At 37.8% G+C, this 22,801-nt stretch overlaps 1 protein-coding gene across 1 annotated transcript in view; it reads right to left on the minus strand.

Moving 5' to 3' along the window:
• The window catches only part of FANCC (FA complementation group C), a 62,231-nt gene extending 45,570 nt beyond the window's left edge, over positions 1-16,661 (minus strand). The window contains exons 1-5 of the mRNA XM_083352572.1: positions 16,629-16,661; positions 16,206-16,269; positions 15,708-15,880; positions 13,229-13,313; positions 10,984-11,078 (exon numbers count right to left, since the gene is read on the minus strand). Of these exons, the coding sequence (XP_083208698.1) occupies positions 10,984-11,078; positions 13,229-13,313; positions 15,708-15,872 (345 nt within the window). The 5' untranslated portion in view covers positions 15,873-15,880; positions 16,206-16,269; positions 16,629-16,661. The remainder of the gene's footprint in view (positions 1-10,983; positions 11,079-13,228; positions 13,314-15,707; positions 15,881-16,205; positions 16,270-16,628) is intronic.
• Positions 16,662-22,801: the final 6,140 nt, after the last annotated feature.

Raw genomic sequence — 22,801 nt, forward strand, 5'->3', positions numbered from 1 at the left:
GACCATAATGGAACCTGCCTATTACATCATGATGGTCATAAAATGTGACCAACCCAATCTGATGACATTTTGTGGTGGTCATCATTAAGTGAATGCAGCAGTCATTAAGTGAACCAAAGATTTAATATGGGTGTGACTTTGCCTAAAACTGGAAGTGTCAGTTTTTGGTAAAACCACTGTAAAATGCAGTCACATGAACATGGGACAGTGAGAATGGCAGTATTTCCAGCTGTACTGCTAAGTTCCTGAAGTTCTGTCATGTGATTGTGGAGGAGGCCCAAGTATCAGAATGCATTATATTCTCACACTAATCACAACCTACCTGTACACTGTTTATAAAACTCACAGAATAGAATAGAAAGAATAGAATAGAATAGAATAGAATAGAATAGAATAGAATAGAATAGAATAGAATAGAGCAGAACAGAAAAACAGAGTTGGAAGGGAGCATGGAGGTTCAGGCAGGAAACCCTATACCATTTCAGAAAAATGATTATTCAAACTCTTCTTAAAAATTTCCAGTTTTGGAGCATTCACAACTTCTGGAGGCAAGCAATTCCACTGGTTTGTTGTTCTAACTGTCAGGAAATTTCTTCTTAGTTCTAGGTTGCTTCGCTCCTTGATTAGTTTCCATCTGTTGCTTCTTGTCCTGCCTTCAGGTGCTTTGGAGAATAGCTTGACTCCCTCTTCTTTGTGGCAACCCCTGAGATATTAGAATAGCTCTAGGATGTTCTCTGCAATTCAGGTCATCCCAGGTATCAATAGTACAATAGATTTTGATCTTCCCTTTTCCCGTTTTTTAAGACAGAGGCAAGTTTTGTCCTTTTCACTGTCTGGCACTTTAGCTGCTCTCCAGGATTTCTCGAAGAGAATATAGACAGTTGGCCAGATCGTTAGCAACTATCTTCAGGACTCATCTGGCACAAGAGATTTAAACCTGAGCCAAGTATTCCCTGACCATGTTTCTATAAATCTAAACTTTAATCCTATTCCATCATCCTGATGTTTACAGCAGCTGCCTGATAGAATGTATACCCTCTTCTCAAAGAGGATGTAATTAAAAATAGTAGTTTAAAAATCCCACACTTTCCTTGAGACCGATTAGCTATATCAGAGGTCTCCAACCTTTCTGAGCTCGAGGACCAGAGGGAAGGAGAGCTGCTTCAAAATTGCATACGCATGGGGCTACACACACTGGTGCAGCACTAGCAGCCCCATTTGTGCATGCGCGAATGGGCCGCACAAACCACCCAGGCTAGTAGCACATGCGCAAACGGGCTGCAGACAGCCACCCCACGCTAGCATCCCCGTTCGTTCCCGCACACATGCGCAAACATAGCCACGGGCGCTAGCATGAGTGGGGGAAATGTGCACCCATGCGTGTGTAAACCGGCCAGCCATTTCCACGGCCCACTGGCTAAGAGCCCGCAGCTCGATCCTGGGCCGCAGACCATAGGTTGGGGACCCCTGAGCTATATGACATCTTCACTGAGCAGTTCGCGTATTGCTTCTTTATTTAGAACATATCCAAAACAGCTCTTTTCACTCTTTGCCAATCTCAGTTTAACCTGAGTATTAACCTTTCTGGAATAATTTCTAGGCTATATGTATGTTTTGGGTAATTTGTTCACTTTTCAAAAAAAAAATGCTTCCCACTTAAAAAACTTTCTTGAAAGAGTTTACAATTAAAACTTACAATTAAAAGAACATACTAAAATGTATCTGTCCAACTTTTTTATTTTCATAACTTACCTAATATTTTGTGTAACTATATTGCTGACTGCTATTCTCCCCTCCCTTCTGAATTATTCGCTATTGTGCTTTCAGTAGCTTTTTCCTTTAGGAACTCCCACCCACCCTGAGTTTTTTCCCCAATGACTTTTTCCTGGCATGGAATATTTTTATCAATGTTCTAAGTTTTATTAAAATGGGTTTTCTTGAAGTTCAGTGTACACAGTATATTTGACTACAGTCAGCCTCAGCTCTGATTACAATCAAGAATTCCAACATTACATAGTCTCTTTCCCCTTATGTCCACATTACTTTTACTTTAGCCAGTAAGCGTACCCTATTGGTTAAGATCAATTCCAGGATAGCTGGTTCACTTTCTCTATTATTAAAAATGATGCAAGTGCATGGGAGAAAAAAATATGCTTACGCTTTATTTCCTAACTAATGTCAGAGTAAGATCTCCCAACTATTACATCACTATCTGAAAAATTTGCAATTTACTACTGGAAAGGATAATCCACATCTTTCTCTTTGTTGGGTCACACATCAATGTAAAATGAAAGTGAACATTTTCAAACCCCTCTCATAATGACGCTTAAGGAGAAAAAATGTAAAAGCCCAAAGCTTACTGTCATAATTACAAAGTAATGGCTATTACTTTAGTATTTTGATTTAGTTAGCATGCAGAAAGAAGTCTTGACTTACACACAAAGTTTTAATGTATGTTTCTGAATCCTACATTATTTGAAAATTGTTGACAATAATGGCTTTTCAATACAACGACTGTGTTCGCAAATTGTGGCAAACGAAAAAGTCCAGTTAGAACTGAAAAGGAAAGTTAATGAAGGAATAACCATCATAAAAATGGTACAGATATTCCTTAGTCCCTAAAAATTTAATGCTGTCTCTGTTTCTTGGAGGACTAACCGGATGCCCTCGCCCCAGAAACAACCCCTCCCAACCCTTTCATACGATACGATACGATACTCTTTGTCACTGTCCCATACAGAACAATGAAATTGAAGAAACCCACATCAACCCCACAGAAACCAACAAAAGACAACAAAATACATATCAACATACCATCCCACCCCACATATACACATTTAACCCCTAGAAACACTCTTAACAATCTAAAAACTAAATACAGAAGTTCTCTCAGAAACTGCATTCTGCTGCATTCAAAGCCAAAACCGCTTTTGGATAAAAACTATTTCTCAAGCGGCTGGTCCTGGTCTTTATGACCCTATACCTCCTTCTAGAAGGCAGAAGCTGAAAGAGATCATTTCCAGGTTGTGTGCAATCCTGCACAATCTCCATAGTTTTCTTATAACACCTGGAGGCATAGATTTGATCTAAAGTAGGAAGAGTACAACCAATTATTCTCTACGCAGTCCTTACGACCCTGGACAGCATTGTTTTTTTCCCTTACTGTACAACTCCCAAACCACACACACAGACCATAGGTTAACACGCTCTCTATGGTACAGTGGTAGAATGCCAACAACAGGTCCTTTGAGAGACTATGCTTCCTGAGAATTCTCAAGAAGTATAACCTCTGCTGTGCTCTCTTCATCACAACTTTGGTGTTTGCTCCCCATGTCAGATCATCTCTTAACTCCATTCCCAGAAATCGAAACACCTGACCTGTTCCACACAATTCCCTTCAATAATAAGTGGATAAATGTTCGATTTGCATTTCCTAAAGTCCACAATAATCTCTTTTGTTTTTTTTAAAATTGAGGAATAAATTATTTTCCCTACACCACTCCATCAGCAACTCAACCTCCTTCCTATAAGCTGACTCCCCTTCCCCAGCAGTAATCAGACCAACCACTGTTGTGTCGTCTGCAAACTTAATGATCTTATTGCTGGGGTAATAGGGAACACAGTCGTATGTGTAGAGTGTGTACAAAAGCAGGCTCAACACACACCCCTGCGGCGTCCCCATATTTATACTGAGATCCGCAGAGACGTGAGAACCCATCCTTACCCGTTGGGAACGATCTGATAGAAAATCTAATATCCACCTGCATAAGCATGGCAGGAGCCCCAGATCTAATAATTTGGGCACTAGTCTATGCGGAAGAATAGTATTAAATGCAGAACTAAAATCTACAAATAGCAATCTCACATAGTTCCCTTGTTTTTCCAAATGAGTCAGGACAGCGTGTAAGGCCATGGCCACCGCATCCTCTGTGGATCTCTTTCCCTTATATGCAAATTGACAAGAGTCAAATCCAACAGGCAAACAAGCCATGATACGCACCAATTTTTCAAAGCATTTCATTATGACAGGTGTAAGCGCCACAGGACGGAAATTGTTCAAACTATCTATATTAGATTTTTTTGGCAGAGGTACAATAGTAGAGGATTTCAGACAAGGTGGAACAGTGGCTTGGGCCAGAGACCGATTAAAAATCTTCATAAAGATTTCTGACAGTTGTTCTGAGCAGATTCTCAGCACCCTACCAGCCACTCCATCAGGGCCCATGGCCTTTCTCACATTTATCTCCTTTAATATTTGCCTCACTTCTCCCTCTTCCACTCTAACAACGTTTCCTTTAGGAAGTAACGATGATAACTCTGGCAGCACTGCTGGAGCCACTGCTGGTGTCACCTCAAATCGGGCAAAGAAGGTATTCAGCTCCTCCACCAGAGAAGCACTACTCTCTACAACTGATACTACTAGATTTGTGGCCAGTCAGGTACTGGACCCCCTGCCACACTTGTCTAGTATCATGATTTCTCAGATGATCCTCAATTTTTCCTCTATACACAGCTTTTGCCTTCCTAATACCTGTTCTGTTCCAGCCTACTACTGGCCCTGCAGAAAAGGCAGGGACAACCCCTTTACAAAAGGCAAAAGGCTGGAAGTAAGCCCACCAAATTTATTTACACAAAACAGATCCAAAACAGAGCAAACTGAGCAAAACAAAACACGAACCACTAAAACAGGAGCTATTCAAACGGTTGCCTTCAGCAAACCAGCCCTCCCACACATTCCCCTTTTAAACAGTTCAAGGCGTGGCTTCTCTCTGCCTCCTTCCGAGGTGCCCCATTGCCTTCCTCTGTTTACTCCTGATTGACTGCCTCCTGCGTCGGGCGTCCTTGAACAGGGCCAGCTGTGGGTCATCTTCATCCACGCTGTCAGGCTCACACAGCTGGGTCTGCGTAGTAACCAGATGGGAGGGGCCTGGCTGAGAGCTCCGCGAAAACTCAGAACTGTCCTCTGCAGGCTCTCCAAACCCCTCCTCTGAATCGTCCGACCTATCTGCCGAACCCACAGGCTGACCCTGAATCACAACAATACCCCTCTTCAAATTCGCCCTTTCTATACCATACAATACCCGATCTCCAGTTCTAAAAGCAGAGTTCCTGGCCTTCAACAATCGCCGGACTTCCCCTGTCATCCAGGGCTTCCTATTCGGATACATCTTTACATGCTTTTCCCAGGTAACATTTGCTGTGCAGAATCTAATGTAGTCCAAGACTGTTGATGTATAAATTTCCAGGTCTTGATGATCAAACACATTCCAATCAGTCTCCTGGAAACAGTCCTGCAGCTGTTGAAGGGCTCCCTCAGACCACACCATAACAGTCCGTGTTTGTATCGGGACTTGTTTCCTAAGGGGTGTGTATACTGGTGTCAAAAGCAGGGACACATGATCCGATCCACCAAGGTGTGCCAAAGGCTTAACCTCATATGCCCGTCTAATGTTTGTATACACTTTGTCAAGAGTATTTCTTCCCCTCGTTGCACACTTAATGTGCTGATGAAATTTTGGGAATACCAGCTTCAGATCTGTGTGATTAAAATCCCCCACAATAATCTGCACTGCCTCCGAATACTTGCTCAATTTAGTGATAATGTTTTCATACAGGTTCAGAGCAAAGTGAAGTCTTGGTTAGAAACCATTCAGGTGGTCCTCAGGTCAAGAAAGCAATTAGGACTGGGATTAAGCAATGTGATTTTCAAGTATCCCATGGGACTGCACTGTTTAGCGACAACAATCTAGACAGTCTCGGTTGCAGTTGAATTCCCAAGATGGACAAGTCATTAAGCAAGAAGCAGCAAGAGTCCCAGGTAAAAGATGCAGTGGTGCCACAGGAGGGCAAGGGAGTCCCTGGGAAGCTCTATGAAGATTGCACGTAAATTGGCAGAGGGAGGTTCCATGGTGTGGCGCATGAGTGCAGGGAGGCTGAAGAAAGGAGGGCACAGGTCCACACAAGCACAGGGAGGCCTGGGGTCAGTCCAAGTGCCTCCAAGTGCAGGGAGGCCATGGGTCTGTGCAAGCAAAGAAAGACTCAGGGAAGGCATGGCAAGGTGTGCAGGAAGGTTGGAGGGAAGCTTACCACAGCAACTTATGATTTTCCCTGCTGGTTTTTCCAGTCATTTTGGTTTTGGAAAGCTGGCAAGGAAGATCGCAAATGGCAACAACATTATTGCAGGACACTACAACAGCTGTAACTTCAAGGATCAGTTGCAACTTTGAACAGCTATTGCACAGGTGCTAACTAAACAAGGACTACCTGTATTCACTAAGCAAAGAGCACTTCAAATGTTGTTATTGTGTGAAACTAAACCATGATTTAATGAAATGGAGTCACATGTTATGCTATACACAAATGAAAGAATGTGATGCAAACTATGCTTAATAGAAACTTGTTTAGTTTCATAGCTCATGAGAAGAAATGAAGCTGCAACAGTTTACTATCAATTATTAAACCAGGTTTTCATAATTCAAAGCAGACCTCAATTTTGATAACTATCTCAATACAGGGGCCGGACGCGTCACCAGGAAACCGTGCCCACCCCATTGCCGGCAATGGAGAAAAAGCTCTGATACGTCGCACGACGTCATGTGACATCGCGAGTTTGACATGTCTGCAATAGAACCTGCATTAAGAGGCTCAACTTCATGTATTTTTAGTATTATTCCTCAAAATGAACTACTATTCCATCACAATCCCCAGAGTATATAATTATGAAGGATGCACCTAGTTGTCTAAATAGAAAATGTTTCAGCCTTCCGGTTTTGCACAGTAGCGCAAGTAGCCAAGGGATCATGGTGCTCCGCATCCTACAGCTCATTCTTTCTGTTTGGGGACCCTAAATGGGCCTATAGTCGCCCCAGAGAGGTGACAAAGAAGGAGGGAAGCCCCGCCAACCACAGAGAGACAGCAGTTGATCCGGTCTTTTGGGAAAAGTCCTCCAGAAACCAACAGAAGCAAGGTTAGCTTTACTCCAGTCTAGCCCAAGCTACAAGCAGCTGAAGCCAAAAAGCACTAAGTTAAGCTTGATTGTAAATAACGGGTTTGGAACTGGGTAAGAATACCGATTCTGTCTCTTCTACTTGATAATTGATTTCCTGGAAGAAAAAAAAACCCAAGAAGCAAAAATCCTCCAAAAGTGAGAGGAGGGGGATTTTTGCTCCACCCTCACAGAGATGGAAGTGGCGAATTAAATTTTTATGGGGGACAGAAATACTGAAATGAAATGAATATAAGACTTAAATCTGGATAAGTGTGAAATTGGTGGAATTAGTTAAGACTTTCTTGGCAAAAGATTATTGATAAAAACAAGGCAATTGCCTGTTTTGAAAACTGAAAACGAACTGGTGCTAACATCTAGTGGTGGATGAAAATATACAATTATAGCTGCTCTAATACAGGAACTGGCAAGCCCAGGAAAAGATAACTTGTTTTTCTGACCTTCAACGCAGGTCAGACAAACAAAGAAAGAAAAGAAAACATTTTGGGCTATGTACAAGAACCATAAAACTTAGGAAAAAAATTGACCTTCCTGAATTATAAAGACTTATTGAACTGTGACTCTAAAGCTGCTTCCAGACAAAAAATGATAAGAGAAACTAAGAGAGAAAGAAAGAAAAAGATTTTCAAGGAATACGAAGGGGCAAAACATTCCCATAAAAACACCTTACCTGACTCGTCTCTTGTACTTACAAAAATATCTACCAAACTATGGGTAGACCTTTTCGTCCAGCGGAGCATTGATTAGGAAAGATATTTGGGGGGGGGAGGCTAAAGTTAGAATTAAGAAATTAGATGGTGGGACTTATCAGATGGAATATTCAAAGATTAAGCACCTGTTTGAATATGTTAAAGAAATAAAATTATGGATATAAATGAATTTTAGTTTAAGAGGGATAGGCTCCTTAAGTAACATAGTATTTTTGTTTATGATATGAGAAATATAAAAATGTTAGGATGATTTATATGAGGGAAAAGTTTTAGATACTCAAATGTAATGTATTTTGAGAAAATTTCAATTAATAAGAATGTTTTGAATAGTTCTAAAATATTAGCTGTGGATTTATTAGACTGAGTACTTAAAGATTAAATATTTGTTTATATGGTAAAAAAGAATAGAAATTTTTTTGGACATAAATGTATTTTAGCTTAAGAGGGACAGGTTTTTCAAGTAGTATATTATTTCCTTCTTTTTTTCTTTTTTTGTTTTATGATATGAGAAATGGAAAATTGTTGGGATGGCTTGTATGAGGAAAAAGACTTAAATACTTAATCTTAACATGTAAAAATGTTTTTGAACATTGTGGGGAAAATAAATTTACAGGTGAAACTTGAAAAATTAGAATATCGTGCAAAAGTTCATTTATTTCAGTAATGCAACTTAAAAGGGGAAACTAATATATGAGATAGACTCATTACATGCAAAGCAAGATAGTTCAAGCCGTGATTTGTCATAATTGTGATGATTATGGCTTACAGCTCATGAAAACCCCAAATCCACAATCTCAGAAAATTAGAATATTGTGAAAAGGTGCAATATTCTAGGCTCAAACTGTCTCACTCTAATCAGCTAATTAAGCCATAACACCTGCAAAGGGTTCCTGAGCCTTTAAATGGTCTCTCAGTCTGGTTCAGTAGGAATCACAATCATGGGGAAGACTGCTGACCTGACAGTTGTGCAGAAAACCATCATTGACACCCTCCATAAGGAGGGAAAGCCTCAAAAGGTAATTACAAAAGAAGTTGGATGTTCCCAAAGTGCTGTATCAAAGCACATTAATAGAAAGTTATGTGGAAGGGAAAAGTGTGGAAGAAAAAGGTGCACAAGCAGCAGGGATGACCGCAGCCTGGAGAGGATTGTCAGGAAAAGGCCATTCAAAAGTATTGGGGACTTTCACAAGCAGTGGACTGAGGCTGGAGTCAGTGCATCAAGAGCCACCACACACAGACGGATCCTGGACATGGGCTTCAAATGTCGTATTCCTCTTGTCAAGCCGCTCCTGAACAACAACGTCAGAAGCGTCTTACCTGGGCTAAAGAAAAACAGACCTGGTCTGTTGCTCAGTGGTCCAAAGTCCTCTTTTCTGATGAGAGCAACTTTTGCATCTCATTTGGAAACCAAGGACCCAGAGTCTGGAGGAAGAATGGAGAGGCACACACTGCAAGATGCTTGAAGTCCAGTGTGAAGTTTCCACAGTCTGTGTTGATTTGGGGAGCCATGTCATCTGCTGGTGTTGGTCCACTGTGCTTCATTAAGTCCAGGGTCAACACAGCCATCTACCAGGAGATTTTGGAGCACTTCATGCTTCCTTCCACAGACGAGCTTTATGGGGATGCTGACTTCATTTTCCAGCAGGACCTGGCACCTGCCCACACTGCCAAAAGCACCAAAACCTGGTTCAGTGACCGTGGGATTACTGTGCTTGATTGGCCAGCAAACTCGCCTGACCTGAACCCCATAGAGAATCTATGGGGCATTGCCAAGAGAAAGATGAGAGACATGAGACCGAACAATGCAAAGAGCTGAAGGCCGCTATTGAAGCATCCTGGTCTTCCATAAAACCTCAGCAGTGCCACAGGCTGATAGCTTCCATGCCAGGCCGCATTGAGGCAGTAATTGCTGCAAAAGGGGCCCAAACCAGGCCCAAACCAAGTACTGAGTACATATGCATGCTTATACTTTTCAGAGGTCCAATATTGTTCTATGTACACTCCTTGTTTTATTGATTGCATGTAATATTCTAATTTTCTGAGATTGTGGATTTGGGGTTTTCATGAGCTGTACGCCATAATCATCACAATTATGACAATTATGCTTTGCATGTAATGAGTCTATCTCATACATTAGTTTCCCCTTTTAAGTTGCATTACTGAAATAAATGAACTTTTGCATGATATTCTAATTTTTCAAGTTTCACCTGTAAAAAAGAACTTTAAAAACTGGATCTATGTTAAGGTGATTAAGATGATTAATTAGAAAAGACGCCTCACACTGATGTGGGGTTGTTACTAGTAGAAATACTAGAAAAATATTATCTATTAAAATAGATAAAAATTGTTATATCTATTGTTATCTATTAAATACTAAGAAATGTACTAATTTAAGGTTAATAAATGAGAATATTATTGGAAGAAGAGAAAATCAAGGAAAGCTACTATATGGATTACAGAATTATAGAGACTGTTATTGTTTATAAATATAAACCCAGACAGCACGCTGTTTACCAAATACTGTGATTACGTTAAAAAAATTAATAAACTATATTTTAAAAAAGAAAATGTTTCTGTATATAAGCTTATTTCTTTTACTTAATGATGGAATAAATTGATCAGGCAGGTTTTTCTTTTAGAAATGGTTCAAGTAAATTAAGAGGGGGTTATTTAGGAAAAAAGTGCCATCAGATTTTGCATGAAAGACTGTGCAATGTAAAATTCAAGCAATTGTAGATTAATTTAATTCAGAACTCACTAAAAAAATTATGTTGCGCACAAGTGTTTTCTTTAGCTGTCTGTGAATAAAATTTGGATACAATTAGCTTCTCCCAAGGCTAGAAAGATTAAACAAAAATAAAAGCAAAATTATAGAGCATATATAAATTGTTTTCAAAACAAACAAGGGCTTCTATCCAGATTGCCTTATTTTTTCCCCCTAATTGAAAGTTTGCTTTTATAGCACTCTCTTGCTTGCTGATTTGTGGACTTTGTTCTTTACTTAAAGCTGCCAGAATCTAGGCTCCATTCAATTAAGGGCCATTAAAATTATTTTGGTTCTAAACACCACATCTTTTTTAATGTTCAAAATGAGAGACAGCAGAGTTTGTACTTTAATTAAAGGAGAATACATTTCAATACAATGTGAATCTAGTATGTCTCTAGAGTGGTTTCCAAAAATGACACAGTGTCTATATGCTGTAGATGCTGCACCTTTAAATAATTAAGTTAATGTAAAGCAGCTGAGGGGAGGATTCATTTGCTTACTTGTATCCAGCTGTTGGCCTTCAATTCCAGAGGGTTCTGTGGTTCACCACTGTATAGACAACATAAGCAGCACATCAGAATCTTCTGGCATTCATCTGTGGTACCAATCCAAATAAGGTTATTTTTTAAAAAAAATCAAAGCAGGACAAGAAGACTCTTTTGCTCATTTTAATAAACAAAAACAAAAAAACAAGGACAAAGTAAATCTTTATGGTTATTTTTCTTCTATTCCATTCTCATTCCATTCATTTATATAGACTGTTTCATTCTTCCTTCTCTTAATATAAGACATATTTTAATGTATTTGGAGATAGGTTTAATTGATTGTCTTGCTGATTCAATATGAACCTAGTTAATTGTGACAAACTTAAATCTGATCAGTTTCAATCTGGCTAGCTTGTTCTGAATCAAGCCACCTTATTTTTTGCAACTTATTTTATTGATAGTTTTATCATAAAATGTATTTGTATACATAGAACAGTTTTATGACATTAAATTCAAATTTGTGCACTGTTTTATTTTTCTAACATAAAAACTAACCCTAAATATCTCTTTCCTCATAAATAATTACCTTCATCAAAACAGGTCCCCTAAGAATCTTTATATTAAATTTTGCCTGATAAATAAGCAGCTGTCAAAGCAAAATGTTTGTTAGAGAAGACTATTTTTTGGGGAAATCCATGCAGCCCAGCTCCCCTCAACCACTATTGACTGCACTCTCCCAATAAAATGAAATTTAGAGCCACCATTTTACTCCCCCATTTTCCCTGCTACTGACAGCAATGAAAGAAAAGCTGGTATGACAAAAGTACTGAAAGGTTGGTGTATTGAAACTTTTAATTATAACCGTTCTGTTAATAAAGAGTCCAAATTCAATCATTCAAAACTTGTCACCCTATAAAAAACCCTGTAAAACTGTATGTTAAAACTCTATATGTATTAATAACCATTTAAATCCTAAGACAATTTTGCTGTATTAGATACTGTTTGCTTACAATGGTATCGTATGTGAAAGGATTTTGATGTGCACGGTTTCTTCACGATGATATAGCAAGTGTTAAAGTAGGACCATTTTTGTTACCAGTCCTGCTTGTTTATGTTTACATCAGTACTATATTACCAACTGCAGAATATGACCTAAAAATTGCAAGAAGCCTTCGAGTTATGACCATTTGTTCAGTGACTGTTTAAAGTTATGTTGAGTCTGAAAAAAATCATACTTACTCTTGGTTCCTGAAGTTACAGCCACTGCAGCCCCCCTTGCGATCAAAATTTGCATGCTTGGTAACCTGCCCACATGACTGCAGGGATGCTTCATCTCCCCCACTTGCAGCCCCCCTTGCGATCAAAATTTGCATGCTTGGTAACCTGCCCACATGACTGCAGGGATGCTTCATCTCCCCCACCCACCTATTCTCCAAAACATCAGAGGGCAGGACAAGAAACAATGGTTGGAAACTGACCAAAGAGAGAAGCAACCTGGAATTAGGGAGAAACTTCCTGAGGGTGAGGACAATTAACCAGTGGAACAGCTTGCCTCCAGAAATCGTGGGCGCTCAATCACTGGAGATTTTTAAGAAGAGGCTAGACAGTCACTTGTCTGAGATGGTATAGGTCCTCCTGCTCGAGTAGGGGGCTGGACTAGAAGACCTCCAAGGTCCCTTCCAATTCTATTCTATTCTATTCTATTCTATTCTATTCTATTCTATTCTATTCTATTCTATTCTATTCTATTCTATTCTATTCTATTCTACTCAAATTTCCCCCTCATTTCTGCTCTTCTGGTTCCCTGCACTCTGTAGCCCCTATTGCCCTGCGCTTTGCGTGCCCAACTGACCTTTACCATCTTCTTCCTCCCACTAGCCTGGTTGTCCGCAAGACAGCCTTGCAGAGTCAGCAGCTGCCTCGGCAAAAGACCTGGTCAGGCACGCATTGCTTAACGATACAAGTTCCAGTCCCAATTTCCATTGTAACTCAAGGAGTACCTGTATATAAATCTGCTCTTATAAAGATTTGGATTCTATAAACATTCGTTATTATCCATTTTAAAATGGATTTTGCTTTTTTTTTTTCCAAGGCCTTTTGACAAATTATTTTTTCATTATTTTGGGCAACTGTTGTTTTCATTACAAAATCCTTGTCTCTAAACTTGATGCCAATGAATGTATATGGTTTTATGCTTGATGGACCACTGTCTGATACTTACATTGAAACTACTTTAACAAAACAAGTTATAAACACTCACCATATCCAATGACAAAAGGATTCCAACAGAGTCTTCCCAATAACTGACCAATTAATGGAAATTTTTGGATTGCAGTTGTCGAGTTCTAAAATTAAAGAGAATGCTTAGTTTTGAAATTAGTGGGTGCCAAAACATAGTGACTGTCCACGACGGTAAGGGATTGGGAAAATGAAAATTAAAGCCAGAGCAACTTCAGAAGAAGTAAGTGCTGCCTAAATGTATAGATAGTCCTCAAGATACATCAATAATGGAGTCTGCTCATTATGGTCACATGTCATAATGGCTGTTAAGTGAAACATCTCATTTAGCAATCCCCCCCATCCCGGCTCCCCCCAATAAATTATTAAACAAACATGCAGGTCATTAGGTGGAACACAGGATGCGGGGGTGGGCAGCCCTTGGAGGCCTAGCATAGGCCTACTGCCCTAGTCCTCCCCCACCCCCTCTGCTACCTGTCCTTGGGTCTCCACAGGACTTTTCCCACTCCCATTGGGTAAACCTAAACAAATCTTAGGCCTGATTCCCAGACCAACTACTCCTCACTTACACCTTACACCTAGAGCTGTGCACAAGCAATCACAACTGTTCACACTACTGTCTTACATACTATAGTCACTACACCACTAGTCTATTCAATTGTTCTTACAGAGATACAATTGAAAAATAGAAATCAAGACAGCAAAAAGAAAACATTAAAGTTGTAAATTGAGATTTAAAGTATTTTAACGTCTTTCCAGCCAGTTCAACTTTTTGTGGATCAACACAATGCTTTTATAGAAGTTCAAAATAACTATTTATTATTTACTTATTTTATATATCAGAATTAGAGAAACAGTCTATCTGCTTCAGAGAGGGGGAAAAATGAAAAAAATATACAAAAATATACTAAGAAAAATATTTTGTTGTTTTCTCTTAACTTACAGGATAAGAGTAATAAATAAAAACAAATTATTGAAAATGTCATACTGCTTACATCATTCTATACATTATGTGAAGGACTGAGTCCCAACCACAGTATAAAGAAATTTTAATATTTCAATTACTACTTGCTACATTTAACATAAGTTGCAACTAGGACGCTGAGCTTGTCGATCAGAAGGTCGGCAGTTTGGCGGGTCGAATCCCGAGTGCCGCGTAGCAGAGTGAGCGCCTGTTACTCGTCCCAGCTTCTGCCAACCTAGCAGTTCGAAAGCACGTAAAAAAAATGCAAGTAGAAAAATAGGGACCACTACGGTGGGAAGGTAACAGCGTTCCGTGTGCCTTTGGCGTCTAGTCATGCCGGCCACATGACCACGGAGACGTCCTCGGACAAGCGCTGGCTCTTCGGCTTTGAAACGGAGATGAGCACCGGCCCCTAGAGTCGGAAACGACTAGCACGCATGTGCGGGGGAACCTTTACCTTTACCTTTATACCTACAAAAACCTAAAGAAAAATTAACCAAATGGACAGAAGCTTTGCTATTAAAGTAAAACATGATGCAATTAATAAACATTCTTATATAATCAGGCATTTCCATCTTCTCTTTTTTGTAATTTTAATGACTAATATTAAAATGGCTTTTAAAACGGTAGTAAACCAAGATAATATGCAAGTAACAGCAAAGATAATAATCACTTCTCACTACAATAAATTCTTCAGATTTGATCCACATTTGGAACAATCCCTAGACACTGTGGAGTCAAATACAGAAAGCCCATCTGAAGCCCAGTTTTATAAGTAATTCAGTACAATTAGAAAATTTCAAGGGAAAAAGTTATGTCCTCAGAAATATAGGCAATTGCTAACAAAATAATTTTTTTAGTAGCTAATCTGCCACTTGTCATTTTATCAAAAATACTTTCCTATTTACACTAATTTTATAGGCTAACTGCTTATTATCAACAAAATATATTTTAGTGCACACAGCATATAACAATACCCTAATTAATTGCAATTTGTCTTCTACAAATTATTGCAACCTAATAATAAAGAAGCAAAATAGCAGCAGAAAACTAGATATTTATTTGTGATCACACAATGGTGATCTGAAAACATTTTGCAAGCAGTAACAATAAAGTTAATAAGCCAGCAGACTCCAAGGTTTAAGAGATCACTTATAATTTTATAAGTTAAGGATCTGTATCTAATGGAATATATGACATGAGAATAAGAATTAAATGCTTGTTTATTTTAAGGTATTTTAAAAAGCTTGCTGCATTGAATAGGAAATTCTCATGTGAGAATATAACCAATCAAAAAAAAAAAAGAAAAAGAAAAAAAAAGGCTCATTTCATAATAAATCAGGAACACAGGAAACACATTCCTGTTTGCATTACCTATGGCTGTTTCTCCAATTTGCTTCTATGATCCAGTAATACATTAGGTCAGTACTACAAGGCTCTGTGCTACTGTTAGCTTTTTATCTTGTCAAAATGTGGGGTGCAGAATGTTTCTGTAACAGTCTTCAAAACAGTTCATTCTTTCAGTTAATTCACTTACCATATGTTTCAAAGCTCCATAAATCTGCAGGAGAAATTCCTGTAATTCAGGCAAGTGAAGGCAGACATCTTGCTGAGATTCTAAAGTGGTGATCTGATCCCACTCAAGAGTCTTGTTCAGCCAAAACTCAATGCTTGAGTTAGAGACTCCACTATCTTCAACCATTCTGTCATCTTAAAAAAAAGGAGGGGGGAACAAATGAAAAAAGCCTTTCTCTTAGCAAGTATTAATAACTCTTATTACATTATGAGATACTGAATTAAAAATTTGTACAGCTTTTATGATGAGATGCATTACCATAGTCGTTTCTAAAAGGAAATGGCTTTGTGTGTGAAAACTAAGAGGGAGGGAATAAAAAGCAATCCATATATCAAAATGCACCACTTTACTAGCACTTGTCCTTTTGTTTTTGTTTACTAAATATTTTATGACAAGAACAGAAAAATAGAATTGTTATCAATGATCAAGGAAACATACACTGGCATGCAAAATCCATACCCAGCAAGAAACAACTGCAGTCAGGCTTCAACTTTTAAACTACGGACATCCTTGAGCTGCAATACTTCATCCAGAAACCACATGTTTGGAACAAGAGAAACACTGTTAATTCTCAGCATTCACAAATCCAAAAGCTTTTAAAATAAAATGAATCATAAATGTCCATGTAATATGCATATTGACCATAAACTAAATACAATTCTTGCAGAGAAGGGGTAACTCCTTCCTTCTATCTTTCCTTCTCTCCCTCCCTCCCTCCTCCCTCCCCACTCTCTCCAAGGAAATACAGTCCAAGTTCCCACCCTACTCTTTAACCAATTCAGCTGGACATTTTACACAAAGGTGGTATAATAATTCCAAGAATTACCATTTAGTGCATATTGGTTAGCTTATAAACATGATGCTAGTTCATTACATACTCACGGGGTTTAAAGATTGGCAAGACAGCAGTACTTTTCATAAAGATTTTTCATAGCTTCTTCCACCCTTAAGTCTTTTTTCTCCCACTTCCCACAGGTATAACTAATGAAGACAGAGTAATTTCTTATAAATGTTGTACACCCATCTTTAACACAATTTTGCAAATGTCAGATCCCCAGATGTTAAATATACATTCATAAGTAATGTTACTATTTCTGCATAGATCAAGATACCATAATATAAGATGACCCATAAAGAGATAATTTTTAACAGATTAGTGAACAAATATAATTGAGCCCTGCATGGTTTCAGTGAAAGCTGGGGGCTGTGCCTGCCAATTTACTGCATGGTAGTTTCTCAGTTTACAAAATAATAAAAGAAAAAGGCTTAAAAGGCTTTTACAATGAATGAAATCTTGGTACTACAGAAACAAAAAAATTAATGAGCAAATCCCTTTTTCCATTTCATTTGAAATATTTAATATACCTGCATACTTCCCAACAGGCCAAGAAAAACAATGATTTCACTCATACTATGCATGCCACTCAAACATCAGTCTATCCCTTTCCAAGAGGCTAGCAAAGATCTATACTATCAAAACTAAGTGAAACCAAGGAAGGAAATGAGAACATTTTGGGTAGGGAATGTTTAGGCAGAACACTTTAAAATTGAAATGGAAACCATGTGCATTTAACTTTGGTGGCACCGAAGAATGGAAGGCATCTGGGATACTAAGGAGCTTTAAGACCAGTTTCACACATACACCCCAAGGTACAAAAATAACTCAAGTGCCTTGAGTAACTGAGATAACGAAACATTTTAGAAAGTCATCTGTTATTTTAAAGAGTAGGAATTAAAAGGTAAACGTTCCCAATTGTATACAGAGTCTACTCTAATGCCATGTAGCATCTTGGGACCCAACTTTTACTAAAATCTTGCAGATTTTATACAAAGCCAGTCAAGACAATCTACAACCTTAATGAAAGCATTTTGAGGAAGTAAGAAGACTAAACTGATGTCTTGAAAAAGGATTCTTTTAAAAGGAAATGAGTTGGCAAAGATTCTTCTGACTTAATACTCAGCGATGTTCAAGGTGAAACAACAGGATTCTGTTCATGCTATAAAAGCAGTTGAAAAATGACCCACAGTATAAGTTTGCTTGGCACATTAGTTCTTAATAGTTATTAGCATCAATTATGGATGGGAATGGTCATGTAACCTATGCCTTTGAAGCGAAAAATTACTCCTTCTAGTTTATTTTCTGTTTTCTTAATTAATATTTTTGCTGCTATAGATATGGATATCCTCTTCCTCCAACTGTATACAGCCCACTAGTGACTGAGGTGTTCTTGATAATTGTCATTCTGCTCTAGTTACTTTAGCCTTTCTGGGAGAGAACAAAGTAGAGCTTTGCTCCTCCTACTTCGGAACCTCCCAGGCAAATTCTTGTTGTTCTCTAGTTTTAGAAGCAGGAAACCCTGCAGAGCAATGAGGTATTTGTTACATCCTTCAGACTCAGTAAGCAGCATGTCTAACATGGAACGGATTTATATTGAGTGAATTCTCTGGATTAGTGCCTGAATTGTAGCACTTTAGTTACAATTTACATCAGTAACTTATATTATTAGTTTTAAAGGCAATCCACCAATGAGTATCAATTATGGTCCCTATATTTAGAAATATCAGATCTGGGCTGAGAAAATCTGATAGACAACTAATAGATATCAAAGAGCTAGGTTTCCTTTATCTGGATTTTTGCAACCCAAATCTATAAATGTTTGTTATAAAACAAAATGATAACAGAAGCATTTAACCAATATATTAAACTGATAAATTTTAGAATGTATTCTCTGAGTAAATTATCTTTCGTCAAACTCAACACCTGGATTATTTGGACATATTCATATAATTTTCTTGGCAACAGTACAGAAATTGTTTGCTACTAAGCTGTTTTTGGACTTCACATTCCAGTCTAGACCCCTAGGAATTCACTGAGCATTTTTTTCCAAAGTGGACAATTAGTCATAGGGGAGGAAATGGCATCACACCGTAAGAACAGACTACATATTTCCTTTCAAATAATATTAAAAGAATTTATAGTGTGCCAAACAGAACAATCCATAATTTTATATTTAATACCAATAATTATAATCTTAATCAATATGATCACTTCTTTATTTAAAATAATAATAAATCAAGAATCTATCTAATGATGATTTTGCAAAACAGGAACCCCAGTTTAAAAACTCTTTTTCCCCACACTGTAATTCCTTGTTCCAGACTTTCCAGGGAGACTTATCTTGAAAGCTGAGAAATCTTTAGAATATTATTAAATAGAGCATAGATAATTATAATACACCTCAATGCTGAGTATTTTACTTTGCACAAGTGGAAATAATTTCTGCTAATGCTAAGACAGATATAATCCAATGAAACAAAACTGATTTTTTATGAAATAGTGCTTTCATTAATATATTGATCAAATAAATGTTTAAAATTACTAGAAATGCTGAAATGTTGAAAATTTGAAACACATCATGCCTAAAAAAATATCCAAGTATGGAATAGTGTATGCTGTATAGTCTTCCTTTAGATACAGAAGATGCTCTTATTATCAAAGGCAGTTGAAGCTTCTTAACCTCTCCCCACCCCCCAAAAAAATCAAAATGCAAAACTTTAAACTAAAATGTAACAATACCATGTGCCCTAAGAGGGCACAGTCTACATTCTGATGTATAAACCCCTGTATATTTCAATTACAAGTGAGATTTTTTTAAAAAAGAAAATTCTAATTATTTTCTACTGCTCAGTACAAAAAGCAGGCCTCAATCATCTATTTTGGATGAAAAGCAGTAAGGAAGCGAAAAGCATTTACGTTTCTCCATGCAATACTCCTCTAAAAATTTTATTGCAGTTTTTTTAAGGAAATGAAAAAAACCAAGAAAGTCAAGGTAAAAAAAATCAAAGTTTTAAAATATATATAATCTATCTGAGTGGAATGGGATGGCATTATCCCATTCCATGATGAAAGCTGGCAATTAGGTACCAACTCTAGAATTATTTCATGAGCCTATGTCTTGGTTTCTAAATATCCCAAGATGAAGAAAAAAATAATTAAAGTTCAAAATGCTCCTCAATGATCAGCAGAATCAGCATGTACAGTGAATGCACCAAAGTGTCTTTCACACAATATGCTCAGGGTATTGCTGATAAAAGGACTTCCAGAACAAGAAATGGCAACGTGAAGACAGTTCTGCAAAAAGCAAAGCCAATAATAGCAGCAAAGAACCAAGACCTGGTAAGTAGACTGGCTCTTCAACTTCTCTGGAGAAGGAGGGAAGGAGATCGCCCTCAAGTGCTCCGGACAATCACTCCTTACAAGAAGCTTGCAAGATTGGTTTCCAGTGGGTTTTAAGCAGTAGAAGACAAGAGAATAGCCATCTTGCTCAAACTGTGGTCGGCATCGTTAAAAGGATATTAAGTTTACCTATTTCCTTTTCTAATCACATTTGGAAATTCGTGTTAACTCCTTTTCAGCTATTAGATACCTTCGGATCATTGAGTCTGGAAATACTGGGTAAGTCAACAGAAACAACAGAAGAGGAACAAATTTCATCCAACAAGACAAAGAGTTAACACTGAAAGTGGATCCAATAATAGACAATAAGATGATATGGAAAAGATTATTGGACAGATAAAAGAAATTGGTTGATGCTTTAAAAATCTAAAGTGAATTACAAATAATACAGTGAACTCAATTTACAAAAGTGGTTCGTTAAAGCTTGAATCTTGGTGTTAACTTAACACTAAGCAAATATGTATTGGCCTTTTTCAGAGTCTGATTTGGTGCCCTTCCATCAATTCTGCTGGAGACAAAAAGTTCATGATATTCCCTACTCAGAGGTAGAAACTCTCATCCATGTTCTCATACGGTCTCCTTTCTATGGTACCCCAAGATGTGCTATGATTGTCCCAATCATTTCCAAACAGGAAGGCCATACAGATACATTTTATGTTTATTATCTTTGAAGTGATGCTAATCCTACACTCACTTATAAGGATCTGTTTTTATTGTCCTATTATTTTTCCCTTCCCCAATAACAGTTGTTGTGTAAAACTATCTCTTTTTATTAAACCTTTCTGTTGTAAAGGCTGGTTGAAAACTGTAATAACGATATTTGGATTTAAAGTTTCTAGCAATCCTTAATGGGTTTTTGCTGAAACCAGGACTGAAATGATGATTTTTTAATGGATTTGTTTATAGATAACAGGGACGCGGTGGCTCAGTGGGTTAGGACGCTGAGCTTGTCGATCAGAAGGTCGGCAGTTTGGCGGGTCGAATCCCGAGTGCCACGTAACAGAGTGAGCGCCTGTTACTCATCCCAGCTTCTGCCAACCTAGCAGTTTGAAAGCATGTAAAAATGCAAGTAGAAAAATAGGGACCACTATGGTGGGAAGGTAACAGCGTTCCGTGCGCCTTAGGCGTCTAGTCATGCCGGCCACATGACCACGGAGACGTCCTCGGACAAGCGCTGGCTCTTCGGCTTTGAAACGGAGATGAGCACCGGCCCCTAATTGGAAATGACTAGCACACATGTGCGGGGGAACCTTTACCTTTACCTTACCTTATAGATAACAGATGGAATGAAGAGATAATTGGTTGTAAATTAAGAGGTGAAAAGTTAAATTGTTTATAATTGTATTGAAGTTTGAAAGCCACTTCTTTATATATTTCTTTTCTCTTGATTGTAGTCTTTTTCTTTTCATCTAATTTTTTCCTTTTCCTTCACACTTTACACTTCTAGTTAGTATTTTACACTTTACACTTCTAGTATTAGTTTTTTACTATTACAATTATAATCTTTAATAAATATTTTATTAAAAAATGCTCATAGTAGTTAAATTCTATGTTATTTAATACATTTTGCCTAAACATATTACTCTTCTGGAGAAAGGGTCTCCATATAATCTGGTCTAGGTGCAACACACTAATGCAGGGTTGTCAAACTGCTGGCCCATGGGCTGGACACGTCATGAGGAAACTGCGCCCACCACATTGCCGGCAATGGGGAAAAAGTTCTGATACGTCGCGCGACATCACATAATGTCGCGAGTTTGACATGTCTGCTCTAATGCCATCAAAGGCAATCACCATCTTGTCTGACTTGATCTTTTATCTTGGATTGTTTGCCTGATATGTTCACACAGTACTAAGAGATCACATTCTTTAACAAAGAATTAGAGTTACATTTATACCAGGAAATTAAGATTGCTATAAGAAAGATATTACAACAAATACAATAGCAAAATATGGAGAAGCAGTGAAATCTAAAGTTAGATCACATATTACCTTATGAAAAGTGATTTAATTTTCATATTATAATTGTTCACTGAACATCTTAGTCATTTGTGGATACTACAAAGAACCATATTAAATTTTCAGGATTTTGTATAAATGCCATTCCACAAGAAGGCCAAAATGAAAGTATTTGTTTAGCAAATCTATTTCCATCCAAGAGATGGCAGTGACAGATCATCTGTAAATAACTCAAACCAGAGGGGGAAATGCAAGCTTAGGGCAGCCCCTATAGAAAATAAATTGCCAATAAGATGTTAACATTTGTCCAAAAAGTAGTTGTATTATAGTCACTGTTACTTTTAGATTCTCAAATTCCAGTTAAAATGCCTATCAGATAAAAGGACTTTAATCTACAACTGTTAATGAAAAATTAGAAATTATTCATTAAAGAGCTAAGCCAATAGAGAGAAATATAGCAAATGGATACTTGCTGGATGACTTTGGGCCACTCTCTCTCAGCTGAAACAAATTGTCAGAGAATTTTGTACGGAATAGTAAGTATACTGCTTTGAATTCATGGGCAAAGGCAGAATATAAATAATCTAGCAGATAAATTCACCTCTCGTTATGTTACCTACAGATATCTGTAGCGGATTGTTATTAAAAAGACATAATCAGCATCCCCACCTAAAAACTGACAATACATTCTGAATTTGGGTATTCCTTGCTTTGCTCTGAATTGAGGATTAATTGCTTTCCTTCATATAAAGAAATAGCTGTCATTTAAATACCATGCACGAACATTCCCAATTTTCACATTTTGGATTTCATTCCATAGCACAGCATCTACCAGTCTATAATAGGGGCAACATTTCTT

The sequence above is a fragment of the Vipera ursinii genome, assembly GCF_947247035.1.
Source record: "Vipera ursinii genome assembly, chromosome: 2".
Classification (NCBI taxonomy): Eukaryota; Metazoa; Chordata; class Lepidosauria; order Squamata; family Viperidae; genus Vipera; species Vipera ursinii.